General features: G+C 43.9%; 1 protein-coding gene, 1 long non-coding RNA gene and 1 pseudogene across 47 annotated transcripts in view; 1 reads left to right on the top strand and 2 right to left on the bottom strand.

The window, feature by feature from the left end:
- The window catches only part of LOC110987435 (uncharacterized), a 55,163-nt gene that overhangs the window by 33,946 nt on the left and 2,482 nt on the right, over positions 1 to 18,735 (top strand). For 26 of the 45 annotated variants that reach the window (XR_015425411.1, XR_015425416.1, XR_015425414.1 and 23 more), the window contains 3 exons: positions 251 to 866; positions 6,296 to 6,363; positions 7,237 to 7,379. This is a non-coding gene — a long non-coding RNA (uncharacterized LOC110987435). The remainder of the gene's footprint in view (positions 1 to 250; positions 867 to 6,295; positions 6,364 to 7,236; positions 7,380 to 18,735) is intronic. The other 19 variants (XR_015425430.1, XR_015425421.1, XR_015425422.1 and 16 more) reach the window with 7 other exon arrangements.
- Positions 2,026 to 6,285, bottom strand: LOC110987429 (E3 ubiquitin-protein ligase TRIM13-like). 2 transcript variants are annotated; one of them, XM_022250164.2, is made up of 3 exons: positions 5,666 to 6,285; positions 4,235 to 5,339; positions 2,026 to 3,743 (listed from the first exon to the last, which is right to left on the bottom strand). In XM_022250164.2, exons 2-3 carry the CDS (start codon positions 5,331 to 5,333, stop codon positions 3,118 to 3,120), a joined length of 1,725 nt encoding a protein of 574 aa, XP_022105856.2. In that variant the 5' UTR covers positions 5,334 to 5,339; positions 5,666 to 6,285; the 3' UTR covers positions 2,026 to 3,117. The 2 variants fall into 2 exon arrangements, with proteins under 2 accessions (XP_022105856.2, XP_022105855.2); XM_022250163.2 differs by lacking the exon at positions 5,666 to 6,285 and having other exon boundaries at positions 4,235 to 5,503.
- On the bottom strand, positions 14,470 to 18,707 carry LOC147799249 (uncharacterized; annotated as a pseudogene).

Raw genomic sequence — 18,735 nt, 5'->3', positions numbered from 1 at the left:
GGTTGAATCAATACAATGTGTGTTGTGTTGAATACAAATTTATTTTGACCATGTCTAGAAAAAAAAATTGTCAAAACAGGAAATACCGGTAGTGTCTGGAAAGTTTACTGAGACTGACTGACTGAAAAAGTTTGGCAGAAAACAGGTAGTTGGCCCCTCAAGATAGAAATAATAATAGTGGGGAAAAAGATTGACACATCACAGAATGCTTGGATTGCCAATTGTTTTTGGATGTTACGTTTCTTATTAGACAGGTTTGATCCTTGACCCTCCAAGATGTGATCCCAACTCCTCAAGGAACAACTCTTATTATAAACCACTTCATGTGTGGCGAGTCACTTGGGAAACAAACTTGCAAAAGAGACTTGTACCGTACATGGTCATCACACCAACACGCTGGTTTGATTTGTTTTCTTTTCTTAAAGGAACCAGCTTTGTAAGTCTAATCTCTGACTCAGTGGGATCGTTTCAAGGGGAAAGTAAGGCTAAGATTAGGGTGATCAAATTCATGGCGTCTTGAAATCCCAGTCTCGGTGTGCTACATATAGAGAGGTGGTTGCTGAGTAACTAGACAATGGTTGTGAATTCTTAGTCAGTTGTTTTGAAGTTAAAATCAAGTTGGCTTCCACAATTTGTCAACAAGAAGTTGCCACTTCAAACACTTTTGCATTTTACAAAAAGCTAGACTTTTTAAGTTGCCTCTTCTCATTTTCCAATTGAGGCGGGCTTATTCAAACTCAGAAGTGCAAGCTCTGAAGGATTTCTTTTCTATGTTAAAATGAATAGAGATCAAACTGAAGCAAGACTTGGAGTCATTGGAGGAAGTTACATGTACTTGAGAAGTCAAGACCTCAGACATAGCTGAGGTAAGTCCATTGCGCACCCTACAATCATGATGACCATACTGGTCAAATCAACAAGCCTAACACTGAGGACATATATAACTCCTGGATAAATTTTTCCTGTTTCATTTATTGGATTCTAAGACACCCACCAGTAGTACAAGCACTACTTAAGCATTAGCTTTTTGTTACTTTCCATACAATCCATCAAAGAATCTGGGTCAATATTCTGGGTCATGTTCTGATTTGTCAAGGTACAAGTAACATGATACCGAAGAAAAACCCCAACAGGTATTAAAAACTGAGCAAATACCTTTTCAGTGCTTAGCAAACTCTTGCGTTTGCTGACAAAATAAACTTATGCAACAAAGAACAACAATTATTTGGGTTGTGAGAATATTCGTTTCACAGAGGAAGTGGTCTTCAATATGTTTGAAACTCTCTCATTAACTCTCTCATGAAATAAATGCACCTTTTAGAAACAAGTTAAGAATCCAAGTTTGAGTCTTAATATGTCCAGTGGATGATCCCCTTTAGCATGGGAGTTAAGAATTTAATTTCTGACTCATCCTTGTAACTGTCTAAAGGATGCTACAGTTGAAGGCTTTGTACAGGAAACAGCTACTGATAAAACTTACACACTGACTTCTTTTTTGTCTTGAAAAACTGGTTTGGAAAAATATATGATTGAAAAGAGTAGCAAGAAATGTAAGCAACACAATTAAACTTTACAAATGGTGTATTCTCATATTAGAGCTGTTAAGAATTGAGATTATACAAAGTATAAAATCATTTTGTATTTGATGGAATACTTGCAAAGCAAATGGAATCTTTGGCAAACTTCCAGCTGATAGAAAAGTTTTTTATGCTACCCAGTAGAAGTGCCCTGTAGAACGAGGTGGGCTACCCAGTAGGGGGAGGTAGGGTGCCCAGTAGAAGGAGGTGGATTACCCAGTAGGGGGAGGTAGGGTGCCCAGTAGAAGGAGGTGGATTACCCAGTAGGGGGAGGTAGGGTGCCCAGTAGAAGGAGGTGGATTACCCAGTAGGGGGAGGTAGGGTGCCCAGTAGAAGGAGGTGGATTACCCAGTAGGGGGAGGTAGGGTGCCCAGTAGAAGGAGGAGGATTACCGAGTGGGGGGAGGTAGGGTGGCCAGTAGAAGGAGGTGGATTACACAGTAGGGGGAGGTAGGGTGCCCAGTAGAAGGAGGTGGATTACCCAGTAGGGGGAGGTAGGGTGCCCAGTAGAAGGAGGTGGATTACCCAGTAGGGGGAGGTAGGGTGCCCAGTAGAAGGAGGTGGATTACCCAGTAGGGGGAGGTAGGGTGCCCAGTAGAAGGAGGTGGATTACCCAGTAGGGGGAGGTAGGGTGCCCAGTAGAAGGAGGTGGATTACCCAGTAGGGGGAGGTAGGGTGCCCAGTAGAAGGAGGTGGATTACCCAGTAGGGGGAGGTAGGGTGCCCAGTAGAAGGAGGTGGATTACCCAGTAGGGGGAGGTAGGGTGCCCAGTAGAAGGAGGTGGATTACCCAGTAGGGGGAGGTAGGGTGCCCAGTAGAAGGAGGTGTGCTACCCAGTAAAAGGAGGTAGGGTGCCCAGTAGAAGGAGGTGGATTACCCAGTAGGGGGAGGTAGGGTGCCCAGTACAAGGAGGGGGGCTACCCAGTAAAAGGAGGTAGGGTGGCCAGTAGAAGGAGGTGGCAGGTACCCAGTAAAAGGAGGTACATGTAGGGTGCCCAGTAGAAGGAGGTGGGCTACCAAGTAGAAGGAAGTGGGTTACGTGGTAGCCAACTGCTGTGGGACCAGAAGTTACATATAGTGAACTGTGCAAAAATATTCGGCTGGAAATTTGTACCAGCGATGAAAGAAGAGTGGAAACCTAGTGAACAAAACAATGTCTCCTTCCACTGGCAATTTCAGAACTTGCCTATGGAATTGGTTATTTGCTTAAAGGGTACTCTTGTGTACACATCCTGTTTCTTAATTGACATTTAGTATTAGGAATTAATTAACCAGCAATAATTTGCAGAGGAAAATGTTTGTTAGGTCTAATGATCAAATGCCATAAACAACTTTCAGTGGTTTGAATGGTGTAAGAAGGCAATGGATATTCAGTTTTCGTTGTGTTTGGATATTTCAGTTGTGTTTGCTTTGAAGTGAGATTTGGAATAAGTGAGGCATGGTGGTTGATCAGTGCTGCAGTGACTGGATAGTTCCATCATGATTTGCTGTTGGATGGTGATGATGGTGGAGATTGCTAGTCAATGTCTTGTTGGATGACATCACACCTTGTGATACATCTTGACTGAGTCCCAGTCAGCCACTGCTAACTGCCCGTCTGATGTGAATGTGATTCCATGTGGGGACCACAGATCCTGAGCTAGGCAAGCAAGAAAAATGCCGTCTAGGTCATAGTGGTGAATGTGACCAGTGCCAGCTTCATTGCATACTGCGACATAGACGCTTGAGCTGTGGCAGTAAATACCACAGCACAACTGCACCGGCTTCTCATCAATGATTGGTTTGATTGTGGACAGTGCTGTACCATTTCTGACAGCAACACCCACTTCCTGTGTTTTGAATCCGCTGATCACAACTCTATCAGAGCAGTCATCAACAGCCAGGAAGTAAGGAGGAGTCTGCACTGGTACGGTGTGTAGGAGCTGACCATCAGTGGGTCTATGCTCCGTCCACACCATCCTCTTGACATCACCCACTAGGATGGTGCCATCTTTCGTAACTGCTACACTGCAGAGGTTCACTTCTGTCCCGTCAACTTCACTCTGTGGCACTGTGGGGAACTGGAAGGCCAGCTTGTTCTTCTTATCGAACACCTTGACATACTTGGTGTCATCTACAACCACCAACTGATTGTCATGATTGTGGATAGCTGCAGTGTCACGTGGATCTGGGGGTTAAGAAAAGTCCAACTATTAAAAAAAGCAAAGTCCATATGAAATAATGCCTTTTCAAGTAAGATTTGAAGCTTTGCATGGTGGAAGAGACTTCCTGAGGACAGCCAGAGCACACTGGCCGAAACGTTGAGTTAACACTCACTGGTTCTTTTAAAAGAACCAAAAAGAACCACACCTCACCCAAAAGAGATTGATTCCATGGTGTACCTGCAAACGTTAGTTTCGACAACTGCATGTACCCACCATTAGTCATGGTAGTTGATAGCTCTAAATAACATGGACTTTGTGTAGAAAGAACATCAGTAATATCTATGATATATTTCATTTGACCTTGTGCATACAAGGACCTGGGTCAGTATTCATTTTGTTTTCTATGTCAGTCACATCTTACACATGGACGATTTCATTTACAGTATGTCAACCTACTAAGTGTCACAATTACCGATAATTGTATGACTATGTTCTGTATTTCAGGGAAACTTACGTGATTTCAGGGGAATGTTTTGCTTATGTTGCCCCTCATTGCTCCAGGTCACCACTCGCTTGTTCCAGCAATCTACCACAGCAAATTCACCAGGTTGAGTAGCGGCAATGCCTTGAACCATACCAAGCCGCCTTCGACCAAACCAAGCATGTTTCCCAAACTCACGGCATGTGTGGCACTTCTCCCATGTGTCTGCTGTCACCTCCAGCTGGCCCAAGTTGATTTCATCAACCCTCTGACCTGGAGAAAATCTCAGATATGAAAGCTTGGGATCAATCCAGGGAAGATTTGGACTCTTCAGTGATTCCAAGTCTTTGCTGATGATAGGACAGAAGGACAGAAAGTCACTCTCTGACGCGGTGTCAATGAAATCTTGGGCCGCTGTCAGTGAATATTGCTTTCCTTGTAGCATAGTGCTTATTGTTTTCTGATGTTCAGCATACATTTGGTTGCGATCCTGCTTAATTTGTTGGATTTTATCAATCAACTTTTTCTCCTGAGATGTTATCTCAGCTCTCATTTTAGTCGCTCTGTCCTGCACAGCTTTCACAGTCTTTGTGACATTCCATGCAAACTCCTGCTGAGCTTCAGAGGAAGTAGTCAAAGATTTTTCCAGTCCTTTTATTTCTTTGTTGAAATCTAGAAATATATCTTGCAGTGAATGTTTGTATTTGAGAGAAGCCTCTCCAATGTCGATGTAGTGATGTTGTGGTTTACAGTGGTCTAACACTGCACAGCTATTGCAGATTAACTCTTGACATGTCTCACAGTAGAACCGTTTCTTTTCTCCCTGGTGTTTTTGGCACGTGTTCTTCTCTTCTGAACATGCCAACTTTTCTTGTTCAGAGATCTCCTCGATGATTCCCGTCAAAAGAAAATTGGTTTTCAGGCCTTGGATGCGTGTATCTGGTAGAACCGTTTCCTGTAGACACACAGGGCAAGGAATCTTGGGAGTATCTTTGTATCTGCCGGTGTAATATTCCTCCAGACAGTTCTGACAGAAATTGTGCTGGCAGTCCAGGACCTTTGGGTGTGTGTATCTCTCTTGGCAAATGCCACATTTAAGATGGTGGTCGATCTTCTCTAGAGCCGTTGCCATTGTTACCTGAACACAAATGATATTTTGACAAGAGGGTTAACTCGTACTCACGATACCAAAGTACCCCTTTTCACCGTCATCTAAGACTCTTTCATTCAAAATAACAGATACTGCTTTTCCTTTGATCCAGCACTTAGTGAATGCCAGTTCTTTTTGATCAAAAATGTACTTTCTTCATGTTAAATAACTTGCACAAATGTTCCCTCACAATGCTACACCACGACAAATCTGTATTTCCATTGCTCTTGATAAGTGATGTTTCCAAATTCCCCCACTTTATGAATACCATCTGGCCTTTAAACCTCACCAAAACAACTTCAAGCGTTTCTTACCTCAATGAAGTCCCAAGAAAGCCAACTAAAGACGATGTGTAAGACAAACTCTGGCTGATTTCAAAATTGACACCAAGAGCACCGTTACCTAAAGGCTTTTGAAGGGGCAGATCCCGGAAACAAGGCACTGGTCAAACACAGAAAATCCTCAGTATGGTGTGACAATGCTGTTTATAATAAGAGCTTTTGGGTGACATACATGTACATGTACATGTACTTGTTTGCATCAGGTGTGAAGAGTCCAGTCATGTTGTTTGTTTGCAGACGTGTTTATTCCTCACTTGAGTGTGTGTGTCCTTTGGACCTCAGATAAGCATAGGAATCTCCTCAATGCTTTTACTATTGGAATTTTTTTTTAAATGCTAAATGCCCTATTTATGGGTTCTTTCATGATATGAAGTCACAGTGCACGACATATGTCATGAACTCTACCAGGAAAGTATAGTTCCTTGATGACATATGGGCTCAAAATTATGGATTCATGCAAATGTGTATTCATTCGCAAATGATAATTTACAAATTACAAATTGAAAGTTGTCTTGAAGTGAACGTTGCAAGAGGTTAAACGACAACATCTTCCAAATTGTTATGAATATTCCTTGTTTTTGTAAATGGATGTGTTTTTTATAGGCATGTAGAAATGATGCAGTCAAAAAGCACATGAAGGTTTCCTTAGCAACCAACAGTCGCACGTCAAGGTAAATATAGTGTCCAGTTTCAGTGAATTACTGAGTACATTGATCAAGTAGGAAATTTCAAAACAATGGCGATTGGAACCCCTCAAATTGTCCGATTGAAATGCATTGTATTACATTTTGTTCACTAGTTGGTAGAGGTCATATTTTGTGTCAATTCATGCACAAAAAAAGTGAAATTCATGTTTTTATCAATTTAACTTTGAGGATGAATTCCTTGGGATGTTAGTTATTATTTCGGATTTTGAAAAATTGTTGGGGCCAGGGGATTGACAAATGTAAATGATTAGTTGATATGCACAATGTTGTTTTCCTCTAGCTTAACAATTTGACTTTGATTTGAGATTTATGCAAGAGTTAAAATTTCTCAAATGCTTACCTATAGCTGTTTCGGCAGTAACTTTTAACACAGCTGGTTAAATTCACAAAGTTGCAGTAGCTTGCAACTTGCACTTTCTTGGACAAAATTTTGGTCACAAATTTGTAAAATATAAATTCAACGTGCATGATCATTGTTGGTCTTTGGGGGTTTTATTCTCAATTCGATGATTTCCGAAACACTGTTGAAAAAAATGTGAAATTTGGACCAAATCAGTCAAAAAGAAAGGTCAGCACACCATGAGTTTACCAATTCCTTGACGTGTCTTGAATAAATTAATTAAAATGTTAACCAGCAAAGTTTGTGTGCGATGTGTACAAATTGAAAGTCTTGATGTCGAAGAGTGTGAACTAAAAAACCTTTTGCACTTTTGCACCCTCACAAACAGCTGTGTACTTCTTGTGCCGTTTTTTTAAGTTGACAGTTTAAATTTTTCAATTTGAGGCATGATTTATTAAATTCACAAGTGCAAGCTCTGAATGCTTTATTTTGTTTAGGTTACATTGGACAAAGATGAAACTTAACCCTAACACTCCTCAGTCCTCCAACAGGTGAAGGATTGAGGAGTGTTAGGGTTAAGCAAGACGTGGCATCATTGGGGGAAGATCCACGAGAAGTCAAGACCTCAGACATTGCTGTGGTAAGTTTACTGGTCATTCTTCAACCATGATGACCACGCTGGTCAAATCTCTAATAAGCCAGTTGAGGACATTTACTTTCATTTAGTCTCAACATGTGGATGAATTTTTGCATTTATTGGATTCTAAGACACCTACCAGTATACATGCACTAATCAAGCATTAGTTTTTGTTACTTTCCATGCAACCCATCAAACAATCTGGGTCAACAATCTGGGTCATGTTTTGATTTTTCAAGGTACATGTAGTTTAACATCAGAACGAAGAAAGACACAAAAAGTAATATAAAAACTTATCAACTCCCTTTCCATTACTAATTAAACTAATGCGTTTGCTGATCAATTAAACTTAAGTAATGTAGCGGAAGGGTTTCAGCAACAAATAAGTTTCAGTATTAAGCACGTACACATTTGACTATTGAACTCGTTGGTATAATGGTATTTATATCACGAGAGGGCGCTCCGTTGTTCTAAATTGAGTACCTGGTATCCGTATGTATGTACTAAAAATAGACCTTGTATCTGGGAAGACGGTGTGTGACCTCGGGTCAGGGAGAACAATAGAATTGGGGTCTTCCGTTGGAACGTACGTAAAAAAGTTGTCGTTTTGGGGAGTTGGGTTGTTGTTACATGTTGCTGACACTGGAAAACGACATGGCGCCCTGAGTGTCACGAGGGAAGACTCACCACTATATGTTTGCCAGGGGATAATTCTTGAATCAGGGGGGATACTCATCACTTTCACATCATTTATTACCTGTACCTGCTGTGACTGACTGGAAGTCTACTCAAATTTTGGGAGAGCTGGAATAAATGCCAGAATCATCAAAATCAGACAGCCGTGTCTCAGGGCATCTGTTCGTCTGTCAAGAGACAATTGATACCCCGGCTCTACGCGGAGCCCCCTCAACATACTACAGTTTTTGGTAACACGGATGGGGTGGTGTTGATGCAGGTTGGACGCTGGTGCTGTTGATTTTGACGGGTGATTTTCCAATTGCGGGCCGGGAGACTTCAAGCTGTGCGGTAGTGTGCTACGCCGAGGTACTGCGGCGGTGTACGGGGTTGCCAACCAACAGCCAGGCGGCGTGCGTTGGCCGGGCCGACGCGGGTGTGCTGAGCCAGGCGGAGGTTTGTGAGCTGGACCGGCGTAGAGCGTGCTGTACCTGTCGGCGTGCGGGGGCCAAGGACGCGGAGCGGTCTGGTGTGTGGCAACGGAGGACGGAGTTCGTCGAGGGTTTCTACCGCCAGGAAGCTGTCCATCTCCAAGACCAAGTGGACTGGACTGGACTTAAGTAGTAGTAAATTGCTTGAAGTTTGGTTCATGTAGCGGGTTGTTGCCCAATTGCTGTACATATACGTGGGATTCCAGTCAGTTGCAGGTAAAACTTGTTGACCTATTAATTGCAGTTGTAATTGTGATTTGGTTTTGTAATTTTGTAAAGTTACTGAGTAACGTTAGTGTACTTGTTGTATGGTGGTGTAATGGCGACCTCGGAGTCTGCTCTGGTCGAGCAGTTAGTTAAAGGGCTAACGGATGCTTTGAAGCAGAGCCGACCCACTGTACAGAGGCCAGTTAAGTTGTCATGTTTTTCCGGTAGGCCAGTAAAACCAGGGGATCCGACAGTCAAAGAATGGCTCGAGGAAGTTGAAATATATTGTCAACAGTGCAAGATACCTGGTTCGGAAAAAGCGCAAATTGTGTTGAACCATCTGAAGAGTACGGCGCGTGATGAGATCAAATGCCATGGAGAGGCAGGGTTAAATTTTGAGTCTCTCAAGAAACTTCTTCATAAGCACTTTGGGGGCTGGGAAACGGTTCAGTCATTGCATAAGGCATTGTATGAGCGTGTACAATTAGAAGATGAAACACTTATGGATTTTTCCAGGGTTCTGATCAGAATGTATGATCGGATACTGGAAGTGGCCTCTGACAGTGAGAAGGTTTCGCTGCAAGGTCTCCGCGACAAAGTTCTAATAGGACAGTTTGTGGCGGGGGCTAAGAGTCAGGGTGTCAGACTTGAGTTAAGGAGATTAGAGTTTTCCAAGTCTCAACAAACATTTCCTGAATTGCGTGATGCTGCGCTGGAGATTTTTCGTGACCTTGAGAGAGCTCCAAAGGCAAAGCGTGCTCAGACAAGGCAAGTCGTCGCAGATTGCGATGAGGAAACACATGATCAGAGATCTGATGTGTTTGTTAATAGTGCAATGGGGAGCAACGATCCCAAGCATAGTACAGAGTTGCAACAGATGTTGCAACAGCAGCATCAGATTATTAAGTGCCTGCAGGAACAGCAGGCCCAGTTGCAGAAGCAACAGGATCAAGTACTTGATCTTATGAAGCATTTGCTTCGTAGTCAGGAGTCTAAGGTTGTAGACAAGGGTGAAGTTGTGAAACCTTTTGGGAGGAAACAACTTGTTTGTTTCTCGTGCAAGCAACCAGGCCATTTTAAGAGTAGTTGTCCGAACCGAGACAGGAGTGCAAGCACTAGTAATAGTGGCACGCCAAGCCCTAAGGCTACAAACCCGGTTACTGTTCAGTCAGGGGGTGTGCAGCCACAAAGTAGGGGAGAGTTAAACTGACTCCCCTCACCACTGTGGGCCAAGTGGTTGAGGGATTTGAGAAAGAGGCCCCGCCCAAACTTCAGACTGATAAGGGAATGGGTTCCAATGTTAGGTCAGTAGATGAAGTCCTTGATAAACTGGTACGCACCAGTCCAAGGGCGCAGGTAGAATTGGCAGGTGTCCCAGTTAGCGTTGTTCTTGACACTGGGGCGGAAACCTCCCTTATAAGTGCAGCATTTTATAGGAGTAAATTGGCCGCACATGTGACCGGAGTGGAGCCCGTGGGTACCTATTTACGCGTGTTTGGCGTAGGACCTTGTGAGGTACCAGTTGAAGGATATGTCCAGATTCCCCTGAGGGTTTTCAACCAGACGGTTGAGGCACATTTCCTTGTAGTAAAAGAGAGCCCCGAGGTTGGTTTGGGGAGTGGGCGTGGCCCCGTTCTTTTGGGTTGCAATGTTTTGCACCAGTTAAGAAACATGGTGGTAGATCCCTCACACCGAGATGCAGAAGCATGGAATGTGACATTACAGTGGTATAATCTGACTAAAAGGGAGCCGGGTAGGGTTTCGGTAGAGCAAAAGAAGCCTGTAGTTGTCCGTACGGGGCGTTGCACGACATTTATTCCCCCAAGGGAAGTGCGTTCCGTAAAGTGTAATGTGCGTGTACCTTCAAATGTGTGGGAAGGGAAGACTGTGGTGCTAGAGGGAATTCGGGATAGAATTTCGGGAGGGGGAACAGCATCAGCTCAGTTGGATCCAGGGTTAAGCAGTGGCTTAAGGGTCTATGATGCATGTGAAGTTGTGCGTGGGAACAAGGTTAATGTTCTTGTAGCTAATATGGGTGCACAAATGTTAGCTATTCCCCCACATTCTCAGGTGGCATTCCTCAGTGAGGTGTCCCCAGCCGTTCAGGTTGATTGTGATTTGGAGGGTAGTCAAGTGAACGTTTCTGTCAATAGGATAATGACCCTGTCAGGTGATAGTTATTACGACACGGGTCCGGAGGAGCAGAGTCCTCCAGAGTCAGATTCAGTATTGGGGAGCGATGAACCACAGAAGTCTGAGATACATGTATATAAGGATGGAAGTTATTATCAGTTACCACCAGGAGTGGACTTAGGTTCATGTGATTTGAGTAGTGAAGAGCTAGATCGTGTTGTACATTTGATTCAGAAACACGATGCTGTATTTTCTAAGGATTCACTTGACTTGGGTACATGTGACAAAGTTCCACACAAGATACACACTGTTGATGAGGTGCCAGTGAGTCAACCGTATCGTAGGATACCTCCACAGTATATTGGAGAGGTTAAGGAGTTGCTTCAGAGGTTTTTGGAGCAGGGTATCATCCAGAGGAGTGGCAGTCCATATGCGAGTCCCATTGTTCTCGTTAAGAAACGGGATGGTGCTGTTCGCATATGTGTTGATTATCGGAGGCTAAACGCGAAGACGGTACGCGACGCGTTCCCGCTGCCGCGTATCGATGAATCGTTGGAGGCTCTGCGTGGTGCGCGCTACTTTTCATCTCTCGATCTTGCGCACGGGTATCATCAGGTTGTAATGGATACGGAGTCCATTCCAAAGACTGCTTTTCGTGTTCCTTTTGGGTTATTCGAGTACACCCGGATGCCTTTCGGGCTTGTAAATGCACCGGGCACTTTTCAACGCACAATGGAAATGTGTTTAGGTGATATGAACCTCACCGAGCTTCTTATATATCTGGACGATATCCTTGTATTTTCTGGCGATGTAGAGGAACACATTAGTAGGCTAGGTAAAGTGTTCACCAGAATTGCTGACTTTGGATTGAAGGTAAAAGGGGGGAAGTGTCATTTCTTCCAGTCACAAGTAACTTACTTAGGACATGTTGTGAGTTCTGAAGGCATTTCTGTCGATGCCGACAAGGTCCAAAGGGTCAAAGACTGGCCGGTTCCCACAAGATCTGGGGAGCTGAGGTCGTTCTTAGGATTGGCAGGATATTATAGGAGGTTTATTGCCGGGTTTTCTAAGATTGCAGCACCTCTCCATGAGTTATTGCCCTCATTGGTCAAGGGAAAGCCAGTTGTGAATCAAAAGAAGTTTGAGTGGACAGCGGAGGCCGATGAGGCATTCTGTAGGTTGAAACAGGTGCTCACGGAGGCTCCGGTGCTTAAGTACCCAGATTTCACTAAGCCGTTTGTGCTGGAGGTCGATGCCTCATTGAAAGGCTTAGGGGCATGCCTCGCCCAAGAAGATGAGCAAGGGAGGCGACATCCAGTTGCTTACGCTAGCAGGGGGCTTAGGGGTGCTGAGCGTAATTATCCCGACTATAGTTCGTTTAAACTAGAGTTGTTAGCGTTAAAGTGGGCGATTGTCGATAAATTTCGTGATTACCTTGTGGGGGCGAGATTTACAGTGTTGACAGATCATAACCCTCTTGCACATCTAAAAACTGCAAAGTTAGGGGCGTGTGAGATGAGATGGGTTGCTCAACTTGCTGCATTTAACTTTGGCGTTCAGTTCAGGTCAGGGGTTAGTAATAAGTGTGCAGATGCTCTTAGCCGGTATCCTGGCCATTGTTATTGTTCAGCCAGTGAGGTTGAACAGGTGTTCCAGTCAATGGTACACTCCACTTCAGTTCCACTTCGGGTAGATGTCTCACGGGCTGCCGTTCGTGAGTCAAGTGTGCAGGATCACTCTCCAAGCGGAAACCCGCCGAGTGTGTTTCCATCATGGACTTCAGACCAGTTGTCGGCCTTGCAAAAGGACGATCCGGAGTTAGGAATTGTTTGGAGGCGTTGGGAGGCAGGTTGGCGTCCAGGGGAGCCAGTGGCGGATTTGGGTTCTGAGTCACCCGAGTTGAAAGCGTGGGTGTGGCAGTGGCCGCGTTTTGTTGAACGTGACGGGGTTCTCTGCCGTCAGGTCAACGATCCATTGCATGGAGAGTTGTTTCAGATTTTACTGCCGAAATGTCTCATCCCTCGGGTGATGCAGGGTTGTCATGATGGATGGGGACATCAGGGTGTTACCAGGACTTGCTCACTCTTAAGGAGGCGAGTCTATTGGCCCAACATGGCTACCATGGTACGCCGTTATATTAGTCAGTGTAGGCAGTGTATAACCGCGAAGGCCATGGAACCTAAACCCAGGACGCCTATGCGTCACCTACTTGCGTTTAGACCGCTCGAGGTTGTGGCGATTGACTTTGTGAAGCTTGACAAGGGAAAGGGTGGTTATGAAGATGTTCTTGTCATTACAGATGTTTATACCAGATTTGTGCAGGCGGTACCTTGCAAAGATCAACTTGCTGTTACGGTAGCCAAAGCTCTTATACAGCATTGGTTCACTCGTTTCGGGATCCCTAGTAGAATACATAGCGATCAGGGAAGGAATTTCGAAGGGGAAGTAATCCGGGAACTTTGTGCTTTGTATGGGATAACTAAATCTAGAACAACACCCTATCACCCTGAAGGAAATTCACAGGCAGAACGGTTCAATAGAACATTGTTCGGATTAATTAAGTCCCTTAGTGAGCGGGATAGACGCAAGTGGCCTGAGTTCTTGGCTCATTTAGTGTTTGTATATAATGCCACGCCACATTGTGTGACTGGGGAGGCACCGTATACTCTCATGTTTGGGAGAGAACCAACTATTCCTTTAGATCAGCTTCTTGGGAAAACTGACAGTGATTGGGGCCAAGACTTTGTAAAAGAGCAGTCACAGTTAATTGATAGAGCTAACGAACTAGTCAGTGATAGAGTAGCTAAGGTTTGTAACCGTAACAAGGCTGCTTACGATGTGAAAGCTACTACAAAACCTATTGGAACTGGTACACAAGTGTTGTTGAAGAAATGTGCATTTCGGGGGCGACACAAATTGGCAAATGCATATGAGAGCACACCCTATGTAGTTGTTGGAGTTAATGACCATGGTGATGTGTATCACATCCGACCATTACTGGGAGGGGAACAAAAGAGTGTTCACAGAAGGTTGTTACGGGTTTGTCCGCCAGAATTTGGGGAGTCAAGCAGTAGTAGTGAAACTGAGTCAGATGACTCTGATTGGGGTTTTATTGAAACCAGTGGTAATGCTGCAGAGCAGACTCCGAGTTCGGGTGCGAAGCTGGTTGACCAACAGAAAGTAGGGGAGCCAGCCACGGGGTCTAGTAGGGATGTAAAGCCTCTTTGGAGATCCAAGCGGAGTACCCGTGGGAAGCATAAGAACCCATTTCATTTGCCAAGGTCAGCGGTGCGCTGAGTATTTAATACCAAGGGTTGGTTGGTAGTGCCCTGTGTATGGCTGAAGGTTGGTTTAAAGGCCGACTGTTGGGAAGGACTGGGGTATCCAGCTTCCTTGCGGGCGCCCCAACTGGATAGCAGCGCAGTGTCTACAGCCACCGTAGTCAGGTTTGTGGTTAATCATTGGGTGTAATCAAGCGGGCAATGTGTGTTGGTGAGTCCCACTACCAATGGAAGTAGTTCACATGTTTGTATTGTTCGGACATAGTTTTGTTAAACGCCTTCGCCACCAGCGTGGATATTTTGATATTGAGTTGTCGAGAGGTACTTATTCGATAAAGTGTCTTGGGGAGGGTGGTCTCACAATTGGCCGTGTGCTAAGAGACCCTCAGCGATATTTGAATCAACTTAGGGAGGCTTCACCTAAGGTGCTTATTCTTGATCTGGGAACCAATGATCTGTGTTCTAGGGAGAATAGTCCGGAGGCGGTACATGTCTCTATGTGTAAATTAGTTAAAGAGTTTTCAAGTTGGGGTATTACGCCAGAGGTTGTTGTATTCTTACCCGTTTTACCACGAACAAGTGGCATGAGAAGTTACCAAGTTTCATTAGAAGAGTTCAATGAAAGAGTACAATGTTTCAATGAGTTGCTAGAGTGTTCAACATTCACAGAGGATAGATGGTGGCTGTGGCGACACAGGTCCCTGAGAAATCCTAGCTTTATCCTTGACGGGGTACACTTAAACCAGTTGGGTATGATGCATTACGAGAAGACACTCAGCCGGCTTGTTAAGTTTTTTGAATTTCGAGTTTTGTAAATTGACCAAAAAAACCCCTCTGGGTCTACTTTCTAACTTGATGTATGTCAGTATTCTGCTTTGCTAAGAGTAGCAAGAGTTATCATTGTACAAATGGACACATTGTGTTACATGGTCTGTTCTGCTGTTTATTTAACTGAAATTGTTAAAAAAAATCATAGTTTGTATTGATTAGTAATCCCTGCGATCTTCAGGCGCAGATCGTTAAAGTAGGGGAGGATGTAGCGGAAGGGTTTCAGCAACAAATAAGTTTCAGTATTAAGCACGTACACATTTGACTATTGAACTCGTTGGTATAATGGTATTTATATCACGAGAGGGCGCTCCGTTGTTCTAAATTGAGTACCTGGTATCCGTATGTATGTACTAAAAATAGACCTTGTATCTGGGAAGACGGTGTGTGACCTCGGGTCAGGGAGAACAATAGAATTGGGGTCTTCCGTTGGAACGTACGTAAAAAAGTTGTCGTTTTGGGGAGTTGGGTTGTTGTTACATGTTGCTGACACTGGAAAACGACATGGCGCCCTGAGTGTCACGAGGGAAGACTCACCACTATATGTTTGCCAGGGGATAATTCTTGAATCAGGGGGGATACTCATCACTTTCACATCATTTATTACCTGTACCTGCTGTGACTGACTGGAAGTCTACTCAAATTTTGGGAGAGCTGGAATAAATGCCAGAATCATCAAAATCAGACAGCCGTGTCTCAGGGCATCTGTTCGTCTGTCAAGAGACAATTGATACCCCGGCTCTACGCGGAGCCCCCTCAACATACTACAGTAACAAAGATTGACAGTTCTTCAGGCTGTAAGAATATTTGTTTCACAAAAGCTCAGGTCTTCAATGGGTTTGAAACTTTCTCATTAAGCAATAAATACACCATTTAAAACCAAGCGAGAATCTAATGTAAGTTCTAAGTCATAATGTGTCCAGTAGATCTCATTTAGCATGGATTTAAGAAGTTAATTTCTGAGTCATACATGTACATTGTGTCTAAAGGATACTATATACATGTATGAAGGCTGTTTATAGTAAATAGCTTCTGCCAAACCTTAGAGAATGACTAATCCTGACTAAGCTACTGCCAGCTGCCCATCTGATGTGAAAGTGATTCCATATGGGGATTGCAGACCTCGAGCCAGGCAAGCAAGAAAAACGCCATCCAGGTCATAGTGGTGAATGTGACCAGTGCCAGGCTGATTACACACTATAGCATAAATGCCTGACCTGTCACAGCATACACCAGAGCAGTGCTGCACTGGCCCACCACCGATAATGGGTATGATTCTTTCAAGTGTTCTGCCATTGCTAGAAGCAATTTCCACTTTCTGTTTGCCACCTCCGCCGACCACAACCCTATCAGTGTTGTCATCAACAGCCAGGAAGTACGGTGGAGTCTGCACTGGTACGGTGTGTAGGAGCTGACCATCAGTGGGTCTATGCTCCGTCCACACCATCCTCTCCACATCACCCACTAGGATGGTGCCATCCTTCCTGACCGCTACACTGCGAAGGTCGACTCCTGTCTTGTCAACTTCAGTCTGTAGTACTGTAGAAAAGTGGAGGGCCAGCTTGTTCTTCTTATCGAACACCTTGACATACTTGGTGTCATCTACAACCACCAACTGATTGTCATGATTGTGGATAGCTGCAGTGTCACGTGGATCTGGGGGTTAAGAAAAATCCAACTGTTAAAAAAAGCAAAGTCCATATGAAATAATGCCTTTTCAAGTAAGATTTGAAGCTTTGCATGGTGGAAGAGACTTCCTGAGGACAGCCAGAGCACACTGGCCAAAACGTTGAGTTAACACTCACTGGTTCTTTTAAAAGAACCAAAAAGAACCACACCTCGCCCATTCACGTGAATTTTAAGAACTCATGGTGTACCAGACTTTGGTCAAAGTTAACTTGCAAAAGGCTTATTCACTTCAGGTAGTGTCAGTCCCTATGAAAAATGTTCAGAGGAAATCTCTTATTTTGTCTACAACCACTAGCCATTGGTCCTGATATCAGGAAGCTGTTTTGTAACAAGAAGGAACATTTACATTAATGTGCTTTATTGTACAGTGTACTGTGTATGTGGGCCTGGTGCATTGTACATGTAGCACCGTCATTCCTGAGCGGTAATCTATTGTGTTTTGCATTGCTCATTATGTCTTGCTCATGAATTATTAATCACTGGCCGCTCATCCTCTGTTGTGTGCTTGTGTAGGTACGTGTATGTCAAAGAAACTTACGTGATTGTTAGGGGAATGCTTTCCTTAGGTTGTCCCGCATTGCTGCAGATCACCACTCGTTTGTTCCAGTGATCAGCCACAGCAATGTCACCTGATTGAGTAGCAATGATACCCCTTCCCCCATTAAACTCTCTTGGACTGCTTCCCTTTTCACCAAACTGAAAACACATCTTCCACTTGTCTTCCACCTCCAGCCTGCCCAGAGTGATGGCACCAATCTGTGAACTTGGAGTGAATCTTAGACATGCAAGCTTGAGATCAATCTGGGGAGGATTTGGACTCTTTGGACTCAAGTCCTTGCTAATGGTAGGATAGAAGGACAGAAAGTCAGTGCCTGATGGGGTATTGGTGATATCTTTGGCCATAGCCAGTGAATCTTGTTTTTGTAATAGCATCATGCTCACTGCTTCCTGGTGCTCATCAAACATTCTGATGCGATCCTGCTGAATCTGTTGGATTTCATCAATCAACTTTTTCTCTTGAGTTGTTATTGCAGATGTTATTTCAGCTTTCAATTGAGCTGCTCTCTCCTGCACAGCTTTCACAGTCTTTGTGACATTCTCTGTTAACTCTTCTTCAGCCTCGGATGAAACGGCCAAAGATTGTTTCATCCCTTCAATGTCTCTGCCAAAATCTTCAAGCAAATCCTCCAGTAATTGTTTGTATTTGCAGGAGGCCTTGTGAGTGTCAGTGTAGTCATGTTCAGGTTTACAATGGTCAACTACAACACAATCTCGGCAGATCTACTCTTGACATGTCTCACAGTAGAAACGTTTGACTTCCCCGTGGTGTTGTTGGCATTTGTTCATCTCTTCTGAATGTGCCAACTGTTCCTGCACAGAGACCTCCTCAATGATTTCCATCAAATGGAAGTTTCTTCTTAGGCCTTGAATGCATGTCTGAGGAAGCAGTGTCTCCTCTCGGCACAGAGGGCAAGGAATCATTGGAGCATCTGTGTACCTGTTAGTGTGGTAATCCTCAAGACATTTCTGACAGAAACTGTGCTGGCAGTCCAGGACCTTTGGTTCTTTGTATCTCTCTTGGCAAATACCACATTCAAGATGGTGGCTGATCTTCTCTAGATTGTTGCCATTGTTATCTATACACAAACAATATTTGAAAAGAAGATAACACTAGTTCATCACACTGCATAAAATACAAATACATGGCTTTTTTTAGATTTACAAGTTTAAGTTTGTCATACTGAGAAGAGTACACGGATACTCACCGTATCTCGATGTATAATAGAACTTGACATTTACCAGATATAGTTTCAAATATACTCAATAATTTGACGCTTATTGTGCGTTTATGGTTTGATTGTACAAGTACTTCTGTTGTCTTGGACAGAATATAATACAAAATGATACATAGGTTGTTATCATATGTCATCAAATGTACCAAGAAAATATACGTACGTGAATATGTACACGTAGGTCAGTTTGATGATGATGACATTTTGGTAATTGTGTATTCATTTACGAATCATAATCTATAAACTACAAATTGAAAGTTGT

Source organism: Acanthaster planci, linkage group LG05 (assembly GCF_054643075.1).
Source record: "Acanthaster planci isolate LZ-2023a linkage group LG05, COTS_SCS, whole genome shotgun sequence".
In the NCBI taxonomy this organism is placed as follows: Eukaryota; Metazoa; Echinodermata; class Asteroidea; order Valvatida; family Acanthasteridae; genus Acanthaster; species Acanthaster planci.
Note: the sequence above shows the minus strand (reverse complement) of the source record. Positions and strands in the feature narration are given on the sequence as shown.